Source organism: Protomyctophum parallelum, assembly GCF_964188405.1.
Source record: "Protomyctophum parallelum genome assembly, chromosome: 9".
Taxonomy (NCBI): Eukaryota; Metazoa; Chordata; class Actinopteri; order Myctophiformes; family Myctophidae; genus Protomyctophum; species Protomyctophum parallelum.
In genome coordinates, this window is record NC_139706.1 from 15,243,720 (window position 1) to 15,264,864 (window position 21,145).

General features: G+C 41.7%; 1 protein-coding gene across 1 annotated transcript in view; it reads right to left on the bottom strand.

Annotated features, from left to right (window-relative positions):
• Positions 1 to 694: 694 nt before the first annotated feature.
• The window catches only part of rasgrp4 (RAS guanyl releasing protein 4), a 59,756-nt gene continuing 39,305 nt past the window's right edge, over positions 695 to 21,145 (bottom strand). Inside the window, exons 9-17 of the mRNA XM_083772763.1 lie at positions 20,050 to 20,325; positions 15,839 to 15,919; positions 10,447 to 10,551; positions 9,252 to 9,361; positions 6,159 to 6,309; positions 5,473 to 5,509; positions 3,668 to 3,799; positions 2,670 to 2,830; positions 695 to 1,158 (exon numbers count right to left, since the gene is read on the bottom strand). Of these exons, the coding sequence (XP_083628889.1) occupies positions 1,048 to 1,158; positions 2,670 to 2,830; positions 3,668 to 3,799; positions 5,473 to 5,509; positions 6,159 to 6,309; positions 9,252 to 9,361; positions 10,447 to 10,551; positions 15,839 to 15,919; positions 20,050 to 20,325 (1,164 nt within the window). The 3' untranslated portion in view covers positions 695 to 1,047. The remainder of the gene's footprint in view (positions 1,159 to 2,669; positions 2,831 to 3,667; positions 3,800 to 5,472; positions 5,510 to 6,158; positions 6,310 to 9,251; positions 9,362 to 10,446; positions 10,552 to 15,838; positions 15,920 to 20,049; positions 20,326 to 21,145) is intronic.

Below are 21,145 nucleotides of genomic sequence, written 5' to 3' on the forward strand. Positions count from 1 at the left end.
CTGTCTTAAACCAACAGACTTCCACATCTTATATACAGATAGAAGAACATAGTACGGTATATTCCTGAGATGCATTATGGGTACAGGTTTAAAAAAAAGCAAAAAAAAAAAAGAAGCAATGGAGCAAGATAAGATTAGGCTATGACTGAATGGGTTTGCTTGTTTGATGGCTTAACCAAGAACAAAAAAAAAAGATGCATGCTTTTTTTTTCATAGACACTTTACCGTAGCCTCCTTTTTTATTTTTAGTTACCAACATTGCTTTACTTTCTTCTTATTCACTCCCAAATAGACGTCGACATGAAAGAATATTTTTTTTAATAGATGTTGATGTAGTATTTAATTGTCCATACAGTCCCTTGATTGAGCAGGATATTTTGCCTAATCCACTTTCGTAGTTGTGTGCAAAACTTCTTTTTTTTATGCTTTTTTTTGTTTGTTTGTTCAAACATTTATTTTAATTTTAATTTTATTTTTTGATTGGTGTTCAATGAATCCTGCACATGTATCCTGTTCTTCCCATCATATCCTTTTTTTTTTCTAACTGAAAACATGAGAACCTGATAAGAAAAGATATCACACGCTGTCTCTGTGTCTTTATACAATAAAAAGCATTTGAATATTCCTGGAGACATCTGCTTTTGTCAGTCAATCCTCTGTTCCTCTTAAACCTCCACTTGAAATGGGAGTGTCACACAAACCTTTTCTGCTTGTCTGTGCGCTGTCATGATGGCCTTCGCTTTGATGGCATCAGAAACACATTTAGCACCAGAGAACAACAAAACAAACGTTTCTTCATAAAGTAGAAAAACTAGTAATTTTGAAAGCTGAAAACAAGATCTGGTCAAAACCAAAGAGAATTGTACAACCATAACCGAATCAATGTTCCTGAAGTCCCATTATGCGTTATCGTCTTGTCACTTTAGCATCCTAGTAGCAATGGCCTGTCACACAGTGCACACTGTCTGTCAACCTTTTTCCCAAGTGTTTTGAGGTGCTGCGATATGTACTGTCGTCCATGTTGGGACGGAGTGAGACGGGGACGTTTCAGTCGGGTTCTCTGCTGCCGTCTTTGTAAAGATTCAGTTCCTCCATCTTGTCCTGCAGCAGAGTGACCGGCACGGAGGAGCCCCGGGCCCTCTGAGGTAACGTGTTGGCCTGGAAGAAGACACAAAATGCAGCACTTTAGACCCAAGACCATCCAATGATGGAGATTAAACGAGTCAGCGAGTGAATCTGCTGTTCTTATATCATTTCGGCACTACAGCGCCGAAACAGCGGTAAAATAGGAGTATGAATCTCTTTCCGCGCTAGTAGATTTTGGGGGATTTGCCCTGAAAAGGTTTGTTTTCCAGTAATGACTGTACCTTTTTATCCTGCTTCTAGCATGGCTACTCAAGAACAACATCAATAATTTGACACAAAATATTGATTAAAAACAATTATTAAAAAGTTATCTTTTACAGCAAAGAGGCAGTCTTGCGAACAGCAGGCTATCTATGGGCCACAAAATGCAGTGATTGATCAATATCATAATGGGCCATTCAACAAAGCTGTGTAATAATTACAGTCATGCCCAGATAGCCAAACAGCACTTCTATGATAATTATATTATTTGAAAATAGCAGATCTACAAGCTCACAGTGCATTGACAAATAACTTGGATTTTTTTTTTTTAAATGTATATATTTTTTTAAAGTAGGGCTTAAGTGTACAGTTCCAATTTCGCCTGCTCTTATTTAACCACTTAAACCCTATATACATAGTTAGCAAAAAATAGCCGATCTACAAGCTCAAGCTTGTAGATCGGCTATTTGAATTGAAATCCTGAATATATTCAATTTTTGAATTGTAATGCTGAAAAGTAACATTTTTAATTTCAAATGCCTTTTCAAATTATAGTTACATTAACTTTTAATACATTGGACATAAAAAAACACTAACATTTTAATACTACTCATTTAGACTGAAGTTAATTAAAGAGGGTCTTGTTTGGAATTGTAACCTGAGGTAATATGAGGGCCACATTAACCCATTTTGGGCGGGAATCCCTTTTGGTGTCTGTTGAAAAATAGCAGATCTACAAGCTCATATAGCGCGCCACCGAGTGCCGCACTATGAACTTGTAGGTCTGCTATTTTTGAAAAATCGTGAAAATTTGCCTGAAATCATTGAATATATTATTCTTTCAGAGAGAGTTTTTAACTCAAATCTTTGCTACGGGGAGGGTCCCTGGAACAACATATTTTCAGATGGGGGGTCGGCGGCCAATGTCATATATATTTGGGGTCCTTGACATGAATATGTTTGAGAACGACTGACATAGAAACATGGGTTTTTTTCAGGAAACTGTCAGGAACTCCAGTACCTGGTTAACTGTCTAATTTACTCTTGGCTCAGTAAACTCATTAACCCTGGAACACACCTGTTTAACATTGCACCTCGTTATTGGGTTTTTTCCACAGTCTCTCCTATGCATTTTACCCTTTAACTGCTATGAACGGCATGCATCGTTTGTCCTGTACTAAAACCTATTTATTTAGAGATCTATTTATAACAGACAACCTTTGATTAAAGCCATAAATTTTTAGAATTACTTGTATTATGTATTAGAATATAAGAATAAGGCTAAGGGCATGAAATAACCACTGGGCTACACTAGTTTATACCTTTACCGCCGGGAGGGAGTGGTGGTGGTGTCCTCGCCTGCTGTCTCTCCTGTCCGGCATCCACACGCCTGGGTCTGTCTGAGTGGAGCAGTCACTGATGCTGTTCTTCCCGTCGGAGTTGCCCTGGGGGGGGAAGACGAAGGTGTCCTCCTCTGAGGAGCCTATAAACGGCCACAACAGGATCTTTGTGAGTTTAAAAAAAAAAAGCGGCACAAATCTTTGAATATATTCTTTCAGAATACCTTTTATTTTATTTCGACGTCAGGCCTAAATCGAGGGACCCTTACAGGTTCATTTTGTGGTGGTTGGTGGTAAAGCTTTCAGACTAAAGAATGCACAATGGTCAATGGAAACTAAGAAAGGCCTCACGAGTATAAGACAAACATGTATATCCACGTCTATATCCATATCGTTGCAGTTGGGCAGAAAGAACCCTCATCTCCGTAACCTTTGGGTTTTTTTTTTTTCACAAATGAATGCACCCCAGTTGATCATGCTACAGCGTCACACGATAAATAGCAGATCTACAAGCTCACATAGATATGCTATTTTTGAATTTCAAATCCTGAAAAGTTAAACCGTTTTGGACATGAGTTTTCCATCGCTAGGTGCTTTTGGTGTTTTAAACATGTTATAATTTAGCTATTGAAGAATAGCAGATCTACAAGCTCATAGCGCGCCACCGAGTGGCGCGCTACAAGCTTGTAGGTCTGCTATTTTGGAAAAATCGTCAAAATGTGGCGCACATATTTGAATATGTTCTTTCAGAGCGAACGTTTTTAACTCAAATCTTTGCTTAATATGTAGTCCCTGGATTGAACTACATATTTTCAGATGGGGGTCAGTGGCCAACTACATATAATTTTTGGGGTCCTTGACGTGAAATATGGAGCACTACTGATATAGAAACATGAGGTATTTCAGAAAACTGTCAGGATTTAGAAGACATACATTTCTAAGTCAGAGCCTTAATGGGTTCAAATTAAAGAATGACGTACTCCAGCTGTTGCCCTTGGTTCTGAAGTCCGGTGCAGGGGTACACGGACAGGACCCGCCCGAGGCTTTGTGCTTCTTCAGGCACTCCTTTGCCACCAGATCTCGGCAGTGTTTGTGACAGTTCACCCCACAGTCTGAGCAGCGAGGGATTTAACCCAGAGAGAGAGAGAGAGACAAGAGTCACAAGACAGACAAGGGTGAAAGTGAAAGGGAACCCATTTTGGTGTCAGCATCATGTCGTGCTTTAGCTATTGAAAAATAGCAGATCTACAAGCTCATATCGCGCCACCGAGTGGCGCGATACGAGCTTGTAGGTCTGCTATTTTTGAAAAATCGAGCGAGCGACTGACATTTTTAGGATCTGATCTCAGGTCAGAATGGGTTAATCAGACCAGTGTGTGTCCAGTGGAAACCTCGTATGAATCTGATCTCAGGTCAGAATGGCTTAACCCGGAGAGAGAGACAAGACAGACAAGGGTGAAAGTGATCAGTGATGACACGAGGCACCGTTTTGGGAACGATTCTGCACATTTTATTCAGTGGTGGATAAAGCTACTCGATTGTTTTACTTAAGTAAAAGTACCAATACTGCAATTTAGAACTACTTTGTTACAAGTAAAAGTTGAAAATGTACTTGAGTAAAAGTACAAAAGTGTCGGCATCAAAATGTACTTAAAGTACTCAAAGTAAAAGTTAAAAAATGTGTACAAAATCTATTGAAAATAGCCCGATCTTGGGAAAGTTTGAGAGCAAGAGTGTATGTCCTGTTGTCTTTGTTTTGTTTGTCTGTTCACACTTGTCATTGTTTAACTGTTTTTTGTTTTTTCATGTTTATCACATTTATATGTCTTTTTTATTATGTATTGTATGTGGAACATTTACATTGCCTGTTATTTCTTTCATTTTATTTAACAGAACTACTCTGTCATTGTCGATAATATTCTGATGTTGTCATACAAAAAAATGCCTAATAAAAACAGTATTAAAAAAGAAAATAGCCCGATCAAGCCGATCGGCTATTTTCAAATGGCCGAAATGTATAGGGTTGAAGTGGTTAATGTATGTTTTCTAATCAAAATGTAAATCTCCAAAGTAACTAGTAACTAAAGTTCTCAAATAATTGCAGTGGAGTAAAAGTATACATTTTGGCTCTGAGATAGTAGTGGAGTAGAAGTAAAAGTATTGTAAATTGGAAATACTCAAGTAAAGTACAAATACCTCAACATTGTACTTAAGTACAGTACTTAAGTAAAAGTACTTAGTTACTTTACACCACTGCAATGTATATGCTTTGAGATACAATCTAGAAACTACCTTCACTGATAAGCCTATCTCGTCGTTCAAGACAGGAAAGAGGGGGTAGAGAGAAAACAATCTGTGACGGATTCCAATTCAGGACATCAAAATGAGGTCTGTGCCTTTTTTCTTTTTTAATCAAAGACATCAGCGTTCAACTAATATGCTAATCTTGGTTTTAACATGCTTGTAGCCTCTTGTGACAAAAGAGGGCGCTGTTTTTCCTTTATTTAGTTTGCAGATGGGTTCTCAGATTGACATGATCGTTGTGACATGTCAGTTAACCCATTCTGGGCATTATGTTATGCTTTAGCTATTGAAAAACAGCAGATATACAAGCTCGTAACAGCGTGTTACAATTGCGACACGTTGTGAACTTGTAGATCAGCTATTTTCCTGCGGAGGGATTTGGTATAGACTCACTAGAGTGAAGATTAGGGTATGGATCGACCCCCAAAGGTGAACTCCATGTCAACAACAAAGCATAAGAGTTGAAGTTGTCACAGCTTACCTTTACAGTGGTAGCCCTGTTTGATGACTCCCCATAACTACAAGAGAGGAGGCAGAATTCACATAGCATCAGGGACGTGCAGAGGGTGTTAGAGAGGGCACATTTTGACAAAAGCAGATCTACAAGCTTGCAGATCTGCTATTTTCAGGGCGCAAACCCAGCACTCTTTAGCTATAGAGATGCGGTGTGTATACGACATGGATTTGGAAACAAATTGCTTCAACGCAAAATACTGTGTTCAAGTTCAGGAGATTTCGGGGGCACATAGACATCACATGGACATCAAAGGCTTTGATGTCTATGTTGTGTGCACGTCCCTGATTAGCATGCTCACTTACTGCAAAAAATGGATTCTCGCTGCGTTTTAGATTCTGCCACATATTTTCAGCCGAAAGTTTTATCCCGAAGACCCCAAATTCACGACCCCTCAATCTTTTTTATAAGTCATCTGAAACGTTAATATTGTAACCGAGCCATGAACATCAGCGTTATGATCAAAAACCTCAAGTCTGGGGAAAAGAACCAGAAAAAAATGGTTTACATTCTTCGGTTATAACATTGAAGTGGACGGAGGGGAATCTTTTTACTGTTGGAACACAGCCTAAGTCGTTAAAGTCGCCCATTGGCAGTAGATAGAAACACAATTCAAAACCCAGATGATGACTAGTAAAACTGTATACACTCACAAAGCCTCTGCACTTGTCGCAGAATGTCGGCCGCTTGTACGTGGTCTCATGGAAGTTGTGCACGGCGTTGAAGTTGTAGCCCAGCTTTGCACACACGGACATTCCCCTCATGAAGTAAGAGGTGATTTCCTCATGACTGATCTGGCCCTGTCTGGGTGGGGGGGGGGGGGGGAAGGGGGAGAGGGGGGACATTTTTGGAAAGCAAGATGACTGGAGCCGAGTGAGGGCAGATATTCAATACACTTGTTGTTAGGTCTTAAAGTATCATCAAGTATGACATAATTAGCACCTCCGTGGCTCGTGCCATATCAGTAGCCTAGTAGGGGCCAACGGTTTCCGAGGCTTCCGGTCTAATAGTAGGGCTGTGGAATTTGAACCAATATAGCAGATCTACCAGCTCACAACATGCGCAACGCGATGTGACACATTGTGAGGGGGTCATCCCTAATACGTTCCCCAGGTTCTATGTTCCCCAGGTTCTATGTTCCCCACTTACCTTAGGGTTTAAGGCCTATTCATAGTCTGGTTTTTCGGTGGTGAGTAAAAACAGAGAGAAGGGCTGGAGCGGTGGTTTGCTCTTCACCGCGACTCGTAACGTCATGTTGTAGTTCGGTGGTCACCTAAACACCGAAAATCCAGACTGTATGAGCCTTTATTGTTAGGTTTCTGGTTTAAGGACTTCAGTGTTTTTTTTCTGCCATCTTTGTTGAAGAGTCTGAGCAATTATGCTTTAGTTAATTTTATGCCAGTGTTATTTTTTTAGTTGGCTAAGACTAGATAGTTTAAGTAGCCTAGGCAGGCTTAAAGTTCAATGGATTGTTCAAAGACTGAGCTTAAAGGACAACTTTCGTTTTTTTCAACCAAGGTTCATGTTTTAGGTTGTTATTAGAGAAAATAAAAGATGAGTGTTATATTTTTTTATTTGCTGATTTCTTTTGTTTTAGCGATTTTTGACAGGGGGGTGGGGGCATTCGGGGGGCTAAATACGTCTTTATTTACAAAATATTATGGCGATTTCTTATTTTTTTTATTTACTATATAGTTCTACTAGACCCCAAGAAATTACATCTGGCCACAAAAGATCACAGGATCTATTGAATGTGAAGGTAGCCTACTGGGGGGAAGCACTGTGTGTGTCATAGGCTCAATATGTCAGTTTGACACATTCAGTAGATCTCGTGATCTTTTGTGGCCAGATGTAATTTCTTGGGGTCTAGACTATAGTAAATAAATAAATAGCTATAAAATGTTGTACAAAAAAAATACATATTTAGCCACATGTTCGAATGCCCCCCTGTCAAAAACAGCCAAAATCCCTAAAACAAAAAAAAGCAGCAAATGAAGAAAAATGAACACACTCATCTTTTACTTTCTCTCATAACAACCTAAAACATGAAACTTGGTTGAAAAAAACTAAAGTTGTCAGTAAATCAGAATTTGCTACTAAAAGTAACACTAAGACTAAGTCTTACTAAAATTACTAGGTTAGTGTGCTGTTAGCCTCGGTACCAGGCTTTCATTTTTGTTGGTGCAAAAACAAAAATTTAAAGCCTGGAGGAACGCATTGGCCGCTCTGGTCTAAAAGTGGGAGTCAACCCTTCCGGGTGGGCGTCGCTCCAAATGATGTGACGTAGCGCTGCACTAGGGGGGAGAGGAGGGGCCGGGGGTGACGGACAGATCGATGAGATCCAATCAGGGCGTGCGCAAATCTGAGCCGCGACCCGCCCCTCTAGACCAGAAACCTAACACGTTAGCTCAGGCTAGTGTGCTGTTTACTTTCTATGTAGTTTACCTTTAAGCCTTGTATACACTGACACGAAACAAGACAGGAACGCCCAAAAACGTCACATCCAGTTTTTTAACAAGACAGGAACGCCCAAAAACGTCACATCCGGGACATTTACCCTGGGCAGAATTTTCTATGGCTGCCAATGCAACTTTTTCCAATCCTTAATCACATACGGACAAACATCTATGACGATAATATCTAACTTGCGGAGGTAACGTGCCTTGTCCACGGGCAACAGATCTTTCAACGTATGGCATTGCAAATACGTTTCAGATAATCGCTACTCTGCGCAATATTGTTTTGGAAATGCCGCAAATTGCATTGCAGTGAACGAGAGCAAATCACAACATACCCTGGGGGGTGGGCGGAGCCGCGGAGTCGCAGCTGACGCCCCTCCCTCCGCTCTGATGACGTGTTTTCGTGTCAGTGTATGTGTAATGGAGACCAATGTTCCTTTGCCTAATTAGTAACTCTCCTCACCTGGTAGCCTCACCAGGGTAGTTAATGAGGTGATTAGTTTGGTCAGAGTCAGTTCAGTTCAAGCCAGCACACTGTCAAGAGCTCTCTCACTGCATGTTGAGTTAACCCTTTCTCTCAGGCCTTGGACAGCTAAGTCTGTAAGTTTGTGTGTTATTTGTTAAACTTCTTGGCTCTTAAAGCAATATGCTTGTAAGTTGGTTTGATCTTTTCTAAAATGTTGAATGCATTTAGTACAGTGAGTACAACATGTTCTTTTTGTAATATTGTGTGCAGATGCATACAAAGAACTAATGTTTGGTTTATGATTGTACAGTAGCCTATATGACACCAATATTTTTTCTGTATTGCAGTTTTACAAATTTAATCAAAAGGAAGGTTTTCCCTCAATAAAAGCTCTCGTAGCCTGTAGCTTTTATTGAGAAAAAAGGAAGGAACCTTCCTTTTCCCTCAATAAAGTTGCCGCCTGTTGTTCCTGCCTGTCGACTACAAAACAATACTACAACATGACGTAACGATATCATCCGCTCCCGACAGGATCATATACCCTAAATGAAATGGTGCCCAGGCTAGTCCATAGCAGGTCAGGAACCTGTGTAGGAGACCACACAGTCTCATAGCAGACACTCTAACCACAAGGCCACTGAGCTGGGTTTTTTCAGGGTTTTATTATTATTTTTTGCATCACGACCAGCAGGATAACAAAAAAATAGAGATTGTGATTAGTGAGGCATTCATTCATTCAATCAATCATTGTTGATTTATTCATGTTTTAGAGAGTCCTAAAAATACACCTTAAGACCAGAGGCGTGACTGTGATTCCTCACCTTTCAGTTTCTTGTGTGCAAAAGGAGAAGGGAAAGTTGGCTGCTATTTTCTCAAAGTCCTCCAGGGCCATGCAACCGTCTTGGTTCTGGTCGTAGTTCATCATTATGGACTACAGGGGGAGACAAAACAACTACTCAGCAGAATGCCAAGTATACAACATAGGTGGTGACTCTGAGTTGGTTCTGCTTTATTAGCAATGAGGAAGTGAAAGAAAAAGAAGAGTGAGGCCATTGGCAGGGTTGTAAAGTCAACAGAAGAAGATATGTCACAGCTTACACATCCCCAATCATCCTGGGGTGTGATTGCACACACCGAGATTAAAATAGGGTGCATTTTGCATCCCAAAACACAGTTTATAGTTAAGGGATGCAAAATAAAACAACGACCTCTGCATCCACGGGATGCACTACTGTACTACTGTACTGTTTTTTAATTCTAGGTTATTTTGCTAGCTTTAGTCATAATAATAATTTCTTCTTCTGTTTTCTACATGAATAATATAACCACATTATAAGTACCATATAAAATGAAATGGGAGTTAAATGCTGCAATTTGTAAGGCAAAAAGGCAAAAATATGACTCCTAACGTCGTTGAAGTGGGACTCGTAAAATGTCCCTGGGACTCATCTAAAAGACCATCCCTGCATCCCGGGACTCATTACATTGAAAACCAATTTACATCACTGCACACATTCGCAGTTAGAGAGTAGTCTGCCATTCTTTCGGGACAGATTATTGGAGTTCATTTTATTGTGCATATACACTGTAGGCTATTATGACTCATACCCTGGCTGAGTCTTTGGTGCTGCTGCCTCAGGTATATAATTATTTGTCTTGGATTGGCAGTCAAGACAGGACAGGAGGGACGGCCTGTCGCGGCGCCGTGATCAGATGATCGACAGCAGAGTAACAAAATACAGAACACATTTGATATATGAATATCACTGACGTTGATTAATGCACATCAAAATGTGTCCACATTTTTATTGACATAACAATGACAGGGGGTGGTCCCCTGTTTGCTGTTTCTCTGACACGCACGCACACGCACGCACGCACACACACACACACACACACACACACACACACACCCTTTCAGATGTGTGCCGATTAGCCAATCTCAGCGTGACCATTCCTCCATGCCACGGCTCCTCCTCCATGCAGGATTCAAAGCCCCTGCTCGGCCGTACTCACGTCCACCAGATGTTTGACGTGTTTGGAGATGGTGTCGGGGTCCAGCCTCGGTTTGACCCCAGGTTTGACCCCAGAGCCCCACTCTGGTTTGATGGGAGTCAGAGCCTGGGGGAGAGAGAGGGGGGGGGGGGCATGATGAGACCAGTGTTGATTTCGTCGACTAAAACTATGACGGAAAAATGATCGACTACCTTTTTACACCGACAAACTAAATGAAAACTAAGCTATGATGACTAAGACTAAACGTATTGATGATTTTGTCAACAAATAAAAACCAGACTAAAATGTCAGGAAGGTACTAGTGGACAAGAGATCCAGTATAAGTAATTTTACACTTGGTTCCATGGTGAAAATAACTGATGTACAAGCTCACAACGCGTCGCGCTGCGACGTGTCGTGAGCTTGTGGATCGGCTATTTTCACCAATTGTAAAATGAGCCATGACGACGGCATCAAGGCCCGCCAAAATACATTTTACATTCGACTAAAATCGTATATTTAGTCGACTAAAACTAGACTAAACACTAAAACATTCCAGGCGACTAAAATGTGACTAAAACTAAGTGAAAACTATAACAAAAATCTAAATGTGCTGTCAAAAACAACACTGGATGAGACCGTCATACACATACCCACCACGCTAACATAACGCATGCCCCTTTGATGTGGCCACCTTTGATGATTTCTCAACAATCGGGGTCAATGTTATTCGCTTCGGTTTTGTACCAGTTTACCTACAAGCCACAGCATAATGCCATAATGAAATGGGGCTATGGTACAAAGTGAAACCCTGTAGTGGTTTAACTCTATACATAACAAATGTCGTATTCTCTCAAATAGAACAAACGGAAAGGTAGGAGCGCACACCAGTAGTGGCGAGGTGCTGACCACAGGAGATGCAACTCTGACGTAGACACGATAATAGGAACTTTAATAAACCAACGTTTCGAAACGTTGGTTTATTAAAGTTTCTAACATCGTGACTATACGAGCTGTGCGTGCGTCCTCTTTTCTTTAGTCAAAGTATTCTCTCAAATACAAATGGATGTGTATGACAGACGGGTGTTATGAAAGGTTCATTATGTTCTTTGATTGTGAATTACGACATTCGTTTAACAGAGCATTCAGTGATTTGGAAAAAACCTCCGGTCCGCCCCGGTGAGACACGAATTGCAGCCGTCCGTAGGTGCCCTTTGAGAGCGGTTTTGAAGGAGTCAAGGGATTCACATGTCTTAATGACTGTTGGTAGGGCGTTCCACATTTTGGTGGCATAGGAGCGAAAATAATTTTAGTCCCTTGTTTGTGCCGAATCTGGGTTGTACATGGTTTGTTGCACTCCCTCTGGTGTTGTGGGTGTGGACTTCGTTGACATTAATAGTGTGGTACGAGGCGTCAAAAAACAGCTCCCGTAGGATTTTTGTGCTAAAATTTATTTTTTTTGCAGATCTTGGTTCTATAGAGTCCAAACTATGAGAAAATTATGGGGTTCAAATTTTCCCGACCCCCACCCCGTTTCTGGGGGGGTCATCTATTTGGGACCTCCCAGAACAGTATGCCAGCCAGTTAATGTCCGATTTTCATAATATTAGAATTGTTTAGTATGTTTTAAAACATTCTGAGTTGATTTCTTAAACTTTTAAAGTGGTCAAAATAATCTTTTTTGACTTTTGGTAGGGGTGTTTCCTCACCTGGGACCTCCCGGACTGACCCCTGGGCCTATAAGTTCTCATTACATTCCTTGCTCTGCTCCTGCTCCAGAATATTGTCAAATTAGATCATAAATGAAGCATAAAAGTATTTGTAGCTGGGCTCTGATATAAAAAATAGTAGTAGCCAATACCAGGGGTCTTTCACAGGGGGCCCATGACCCCTAGGGGGTCCTCAGAGTTACTAGACAGGGGCCCACCAAATCATTGTGGGATAGGAACTTTTTTTTTTTTTTTTTTTTTACATTAAACCACTTGAACCATAGCATCCCTTTTCCAAGGAGAACTTTAGCCAACAATAGCTGATCTACAAGGTTGTAGTTTGAGCTTGTAGATCAGCTATTTTCAAAGTAAGGTGCCTCAGACCCAAGTGTAGCAAATATTGCTGTTAAATAAAGATCAGCCAAGATCAGCCAGGCTGCTGCTGTCTTTCTCTTTTCTCTTTGTCTTTCTGTTGTCGCCGTCGGTCAGGTGACTGGGAGGGCTACTTGTCATCCTTAGAGGAACTCATCAAGTATTTCTTTGCTCGTGATCTCCTTAAATATGCTCGACTGATGCCAGTCTATCTTGCCCAAATGAACGCTCTTGAACAGGATGACCCAGAAACATGGAACGCACTGAAGTCAGGTGAATTTGTGGTGGCAAAGTCAGAGATACCGTTCACTCATTTCTTCACAGATCAAGCCCTTGAGCAGGAAATCAAGAAGCTAAAGGGACATGGTGGGATGGTTGGACTCAGTAGAGATGAAGCAGCTCTGGACCGACTACTACGACTAGTCACTACCACACCTCATCTTTCTGGTCTAGTGAATCAATACCTCAGCTTCCCAAAAGCTTCCAGGTCTTCAAGGAAAGAACATTATCAGCTCTCAGGAGAGATTGCATTGAGGTCAAGAGAAAATGCTCTCAAGCAATGTAAATTGATTGAGTTGCACTGTGGAGGCAATCTGTTCAAAGAGCACACCATTGAAGAGTCTGGTTTCATCAGCGCTTGTGTCAGATGGGGCAAAAAATGACATTCTTCCTGGGCCTACACAATTTTCCTCAGCCTACACAATTTATCTGGTGCTGACTGGGTAGGAAAATTTGTTGGAATCTCCAAGAAGACATGGGTCAATGCCTACTTGAGGCTTGATGATGATGATCCTGCCATTAACTGCTTCAAGGACCTTGGAATGGGTTCCATTCCTCCTGAGCTTGTTAACGGCAAGCTTTCCTCACCATTGGAGCATTTTGCATGCCGTGTTTACAGTCCAAAAGGTCCAACAACATTGCCATTACTAGATGGGAACTATTTCGGTCAAAGAACTTGGAGGGTGAGATGCTACCTCCCACTCGTGCTGCAGTGCTACCACATATCCTCTGTGCCAACTACGTCACAATGCGGGATAAGTCATTCATACCTGACAAATTGCCCTGAGCTTCCACCAATCGAACAAAATGGATGGAATTCAGATAGTGGAGGGTATGTTCCAGTCAGGTGTCTTGCCCTCCCTGCTCCAAAGGCAGTACTTGAGCTCATCAAATGTGGTTGCAAAGCAGGTTGCAAGGGACGGTGCAGCTGCTCAAACAATAACCTGCCTTGCACTCCTCTCTGCAAATGCTATGGTGGAGACTGTGTCAACACTCTCAGGGAGGACATTCAAGATGATGATGACGAAGATGAATAGATCCTGCAAATAATGTATTGTAGGCATAATTGACCATGGGCTCTTTAAGAGGATAGGGGTGTGTGTGTGTGTGTGTGTGTGTGTTGTGTTGTTAGTGTGAGTGCAGTGTGTGAAATAAAATGGACACGTTCTGCATGCCCAAAGTGAGAAGTTGCAATACCTTTATTCCCTGCAGTAACATCTGTCAACAATAATGGTAGAATACTAATAAACTATCAAAGTACTTTCAAAGGTACATAAACGCAAGATATTCTAATAATATTCGAAATACTTGCAAATCACATATATGGGTGCAAGAATAGGGGCAAAACTAGTCCCCGCCCCCTGTGGAAGACCCCTGGTATTAACTACTACTCATTTTTGTAAACTTTTAATGCTTAAATTATTATCTAATTTGACATTGTTCTGGAACAGGAGCAGAGCGAGGAATGTAATGAGTACTGAGATGAGTCCGGGGGGCCCCGGGTGAAGAAAGACCCCAATCAAAAGTCAGAAAAGATTATTCTGGCTACTTTCAAAGTGTAAGAAATCAACTCAGAATATTTAAAAACCTATAAAACAACCCTAATATTATGAAAAACGGACATTAATTGTCTGGCGTACTATTATGGTGGGTCCCAAAATATATGACCCCCCAAATAAGGGGTGGGGGTCGGGAAAATTTGAACCCCATCATTTTCTGACAGTTTGGTCCCTATGAAAGCCAAAAAAGCAAAAAAATCACTTTTAGCAAAAAAATCCTACGGAAATACACCTCGTACCACACTATAAGGAAGTATCTAGACAGGTACATGGGTATCTTGGTGGTGTATCGAATCTTGTGGACCAGACCCATTGCAAGATGCTGTACTGTCGTCGACCCTAAGCCATCCCAGCCTGTCAAAGTGGGCAGGGGTGAGGTGGGTTCGGGGGGTGAGGCCAAGTAGGAGCCTGACCAGTTTGTTTTGGGAAGTCTGGAGCCTTGTTTTAAGGGCCTTTGAGGTGCTGTGGTACCAAGAGGTGCATGCATAGTCAAAGAAACCTTGTACGAGGGCTCCTGTTAAGGTCTTCAAGGTGTTTTTGTTGACCAGTGAGGAGATCCTGTAAAGGAATCTTGTTCTTTGATTGACTTTTTGGATTACGTTGGTGGCCATTTTATCACCGGAAAGATTGGCCTCCAGGATGGAACCTAGGTAGGTAATTTCATCTTTACGTGTGATAATATTGTCACCCACTCTAACCAAGAAGCCATCTGCCTTGCTGAGATTACTATTTGATCCGAAGAGAATGGATTCAGTTTTTCCCAGGTGTAAGGATAGTTTATCAGCGAGCCAGGTGCAGATTCTACCGAGTTCAGAGCTGAGGGTCTTTTCAACCTGCAGTTTGTTCCGAGATGACTCAGCAGTGCTGAGTCATCTGCAAACATGAACAAGTTGCAGTCACATGCTGATGTCATGTCGTTTACATATATTAGGAACAGTAAAGGCCCTAGTATGCTGCCTTGTGGAACGCCACAGCTCACTGGGAGGGGGGGGGGGGGCAGTGTTCCGTTCACCTCCACCATCTGTTCTCTCCCCTCCAGGTAGGACTGCATCCAGCTCACTGATGTGCTATCAAAACCAATAGCTTTAAGCTTGTTAACCAGTATGGAGTGGTTCACAGTGTCAAAAGCCTTTTGGAGGTCCAGCGTGACCATGCCGCAGTATTTGCCAGCATCCACCTCGTGTTTGATGTGGTCGCTCAAATAGAGGAGGCATGTGTCAGTGGAGTGGGATGTTCTGAAACCAGGGAAAACAGAGCAGCTGAATTATTTGTTTTGATTAGGTGGTGAACGGTGCTGGTTTGATCCACGGCTAGGAGGTCGTTTCAACCAATCAGATTGCTTCCTCGAAACGACCTGTTGTATAATGTGCATTGAATGTCAGTGCTGCACGACCAAAGCTCTGATAGTCTAATATTAATATTGCACCACATGCTAAAACACACACATACTTTGAATGGACATTATTCTAGCTGATATATAGTGAATATACTGACCTGTGTCTTAGGGTTCCTGGGCTCCTTGGTGTAAGACAACTCGTAGATCTCGTCCTCCGTGTAGTACAAGTCCAGAGAGAGCTGAGGAAACGACAGGCATAGGATAGTAGAGCGTACATTTAAGAAGTTCCTCCAAAACCATTCTCTTCTGCAATCAATTGTCAACTATGAAGGTGGCGCTCAGTAGGGACTCACTCACACCTTTACAACAGACTTGATGTATGCTTGTTGTATGAGATGTATAGCTGATGCAAGCTCGCAATGCATTTCCAATGGGAGTCACATGGTTTGACACATTTGTGTTGTATGGGGGGGGGGGTACGTCACTGGTTCACTATACCACTACAATCTTCTTTCTGTCCTCTCTCACTCATTATGTACAGATTGTCTACTTTGCTCCATCTTTCTCTCAGATTTCTGCCATTCTGTCACATTCTCTCTCCCCCTCAGTCTGTGACTCCACCATGGCCACTCCCACATTCATTTCCACCACACTGCAGTCCCATTTACACACCTGTCTTCAACTCCCTCGTCAGGCCACCTGTGAACACTTTGCCAATCAACCTGCTCCTATAAAACTGGACTCTTCACAAACTCTCATTGTCAGTTCATAGTTTGTTGTCATGGTTGCTTGTCCCTGGATTCCTGTTTTGACTACTTTGTCATTTTGCAATTGCCTGATTCCTGCCTACTACTTCAGTGTAAGATCTGCCTTATTCTTTATTAAATACTTAAATACTATTCTTGTTTGTTGTTACTCTGCACTTGGGTTAGACATTTGATGAAATATAAGTGTTGTTTTCTTTTCTCCTCTGCGAGGGAATCTTATGCAATGCAAGGCAGCGTGGTCAGTTGACACTAGACTTGTGTTTAAATGGGAAACATACAACATGGTGTTCTTTTTTATGTTGTTTTGTTGTGAACTTGTATACTGTTTGCCTATGCGCTATACAGACATAACTACTGCACAAGAAAATCTCTAGTTTAGTTTAACTAAGAGATTCCCTGAATGTCTTCTTCTTCTTTGTCTTCTTCTTCTTCTACATGCATAGATTCAGCCTGGGCACACTTGAACTTCCATGCGCGGACAGAAGAAGCTGTGTTTTGTGTAATTTCCGTTTTTTTAGACAGCTGGTGGATGGAAAAGAAGCTCGACCCTCGCGGCAGAATGCCGCTGGGGCAAGCTTTTCCGGGTATCTGGCCGACGTGGCAATCTGCCGCGTGGGTGGAGCTTCATTTCCATCCACCAGCTGTCTAAAAAAAACGGAAATGACGCAAAACACAGCTTTCTTCTGTCCGCGCATGGGATCTAAAGTGTGCTCAGTCCCACTCAACTCTAAATTCACCTTGACAAGGCCTGCCATATGCACTGGAAAAATATGTGTGTGACATTTCTTTCTTAAAACTATGTTTTATCATATAGGAAAACTATTGGTGGAGAGGAGGTTTGTCTAACCCAGAGTAATAAAGTAAGAGAGTGGCGACACTAGCGTTGACTCCCATTGTAACAATGGAATGCGGAAGTGCTCATTCTATCCCAATGGGATAGTTCCAGCCATAGGAGCAATGTTTAGAACTATAGCCCATAGCATCCGCCTTGGATTGTGCCCTGTGATTGGCTAATGCCAGCACATCCTATCCACACTTTTCCTGGGCTGTGTGTGCTCCAGTTCCTGTCGATTTGATCCAATGAAACTGGTCAGATGACCAATGATATCCAATTAAATCAACAGGAACTGGAGCACACACAGCCCAGGAAAAGTGTCGATAAGCCAGGCGGAGTGACAGGAGTGATGTAATTGGCTAGTTTGCCTGATGGGCCACTTCCAGTCCCATATATGCCATAGCCTGGTGGGATGATTGATCTGTGGTTATGAATTCACAACATAAATACACAACAGATGTGAAACATATTCAGAAATATGATGCTGGTCAGCCTAGTAGTATGTAAGATTAGCTGTGTACACACACACACACACACACACAATCCTGGAGGAGATTAATTACATATTTGTGCACCAAACAAAAGTTCACAAGTGATTGAGGAAATGAAAGCGAAACTTTGGCCAAAAACATACTTATTTTTCTTCTCTTGTTATTTCTAATGGTATGTTTTGAGATCTATTCAGGCTCGGAGAGCTGAGTGGGATACAGTTTAGGAGAGAGCGACAGTAGGGTAGCTGACAGGGAGACAGGGTAGTAGAAACAGACAGTGGGGAAACTGAGAGAGACAGACTAGGAAACTAACAGGGAGATATTGTAGGAGAGACATGGTATAGGAAGACGCATTGAGAGCTTGTAGATCGGCTATTTTCAATAGATTTTCTACACATTCTGAACTTGTGAAATGGGACATTCTGCAATATGAATACTTGCACTTTAAGTACATGTTGATGCCGATACTTCTGTGCTTTTACTTAAGTACATTCTCAATTCCGTACTTTTATTTGTAACGAAGTAGTTCTAAATTGCAGTATTTGGTACTTTTACTTGTAGCAAAGTGAAGATTTTGTATTTTCTTCCACGTGCACTAATAAGCTTTTGTGCACTGTTCCTTGGAAGTGCGTCAATGTTGTCAGAATTACTGGGAAAGTCTGAGGAAAGTAAAAGAAGTGTACCAGCTTGCCTGCATGAGTCATCATTATTAGGAAATGTGCCTCTATATATATATATATATATATATATATATATATATATATATATATATAATTACTATTAATACAATAGTTAGATCTACAAGATCATGTGTGGATGTAGTAAAATATGGCCAAAAAGTTCAAGGATAAGTGTTAACTCATTTTGGGCGGGAACCTCTTTTGGTGTTAGCATCATGTTATGCTTTAGCTATTGAAAAATAGCAGATCTACAAGCTCATAGCGCACCACTCGGTGGCGCGCTATGAGCTTGTAGGTCTGCTATTTTAGAAAAATCGTGAAAATGCGGCACAAATCTTTGAATATATATTCTTTCAGAAGACTTATTTATTTCGACGTAAATTGGTTAAGGCACGCTCCAGGTATAGGGCCACATGTAGTCAGTACTGTATATCAGTTAAGTCCATGCGGACCATCGTAATCTCAGCCCATATCCCATCGCAACACAACAGTGGTCCCCAGGTTGCAATGATTCTTATAGTCAAGGTCGGTATGGTCCCTGGTTCACAATCGGTTGAAAACTCCCTGCCATATACAGGCAGAATGTGGTGAAATTGTACACATGATGTGCAAGTACGAATGTTTTCCTGAACAAATTCAATTCTGGCCACACCGTCGCCTTGAGACCTTTGACCCTTTCAAACCAAAAGGTCAATAATCCCTGGGCAGCGTTCCAGATTGATCGTTCCCAGGCGGACCCTGTAACGGGTCCATTTGGTTCCATTTGTACACTCTCAGAGTTAAATTAACATTGATTTTACAATAAAATAATTGGGGTCCCAGAGACAGAAATGCCATTAAATGGGGGTCTGTAGACTAATATATATGTCAAACTGGGGGTCCTTGAAATGAAACGGGTTGAGAATCACTGCAAGACGTAAAACTCTTCTCTTCTCTTATGGGGGGGGGGGTCCCTGGAATATCTTTTCAAATGGGGGGTCCGCGGGGCTAATTAGTGCCAATTTGGGGGTCCTTGACATGAAACCACTGCACTGCCCCACAAGGCTATATGACCAATCACAAAACCCTGCCAAGCGTGGACAAACACCACCTCAAGCCGCTCTCTGCCAGTGCTGTTTTTGTTTTTGTTGTAGTCTCTTCAATAGTTTTCATTTAGTCACATTTTAGTCACCTGGAATGTTTTAGTGTTAGTCTAGTTTTAGTCGACTAAATGTATTTTGGTGGGCGTTGATGGCGTCGCAATGACTGTTTTTACACTTGCTGAAAACAGCCGATCTACAAGCTCACGACGCGTTGTGTGCGACGCGTTGTGTGCGACGCGTTGTGTGCTTGTAGATCTGCTGTTTTCAGCATGCACCCAAGCGTAAAATGACTTATACTGGATCTCTTGTCCACTAGTCCCTTCCTAACATCATAGTCTAGTTTTTATTTGTTGATGAAATTGTCAGTATATTTAGCCATATAGTTTTCATAGGCTTAGTTTTCATTTAGTTTGTATGTAGGTTTTTTGTCAGTGAAAAAAGGTAGTCGACGATTTTTCGTCTTAAGTTTTAGTCCACTCTCTGCCCACCACTAGTCTCCGTGCGTGGCACTCACAGTGAGCAGGTGAAGGAGGTCCTTGTTGGACTCGAAGGGCGGCGCGCAGCCGTGGATGGCCAGCAGGTCGCTGATGTTGCTGTACAGGTGCTGCAGCTTGCCCAGGTTGATCTTGTCCTCGTCCAGGTAGTCGGGCAGCGCCTCGTTCAGCGAGATGAGGTCCTTCAGGTGCACGCCCAGGATGGGCACCTTGAAGCCGCCGCAGTCGCCGTACACGCGCCGGTAGTTGCTGTAGTTGCTCCCGGAGGACAGCAGCTCCGTCATCTCGCCCAGCGCCTATAGAGAGAGTGGAGATTGTTTATTGTTTATAAGGATCCCCATTAGCTTTTGCCTTGACAAAAGCTAGTCTTCTAGTCTACACAGACAAACTTTTAACAAAGGCAATACTTACAATTGTTTACAAACACTAACTCAAAATAAAACATAGTAAAATAAATATAATAAAAATAAAATAAGAAATTAAAACATAGGACAAATAAAAAGCAAAGAAAAACATAGCAAAAATCACTTTCAACAAATTATACATTTGAATTATTATTTTCCCAGGGTTACTGCAGTATGGTTTACATAAGGTGTTCTTTTAACTTGATTTTAAACCTTCCAACCTTCCAACCTATTACTGCTCTATAGATAATAGAAGATTTAAGAATATTTGTTCTTGGTTTAGGTGCCACCAAAACACCCAAACTGGCTTGTCTAGTCATATGGTTATGTTCGTCTCTTACATGAGCTACCTGTTCAAAGAAATACTGTGGTTTTTTGGTCCATTAATACATTTCTGAAAAACGTAAGAATATGTGAATGTAATCCATTCTCAACCGTAAGCCATGATAGATTTCTGTTAAGAGATAAGAAGAGTGAGAGGAATGTACTTTTATGGAATGGCTTTTTATATATAGCATCCAGTTATGCCTGGATGCTATAAAAGGATTGGATGCATCCATCCAATTATTGGCTAGTTAGTGTTTATGACTAATAAGGGCCTTTCTCGGCCCCACCCCCCTCTCCAATTGTTTATATTGTGTTTAGTTTCCAAGATGGCCGCCGCACCAGGAGGGGGTGGGGACGGGTGGAGGTGCGCAGGTGGGGTCGACAT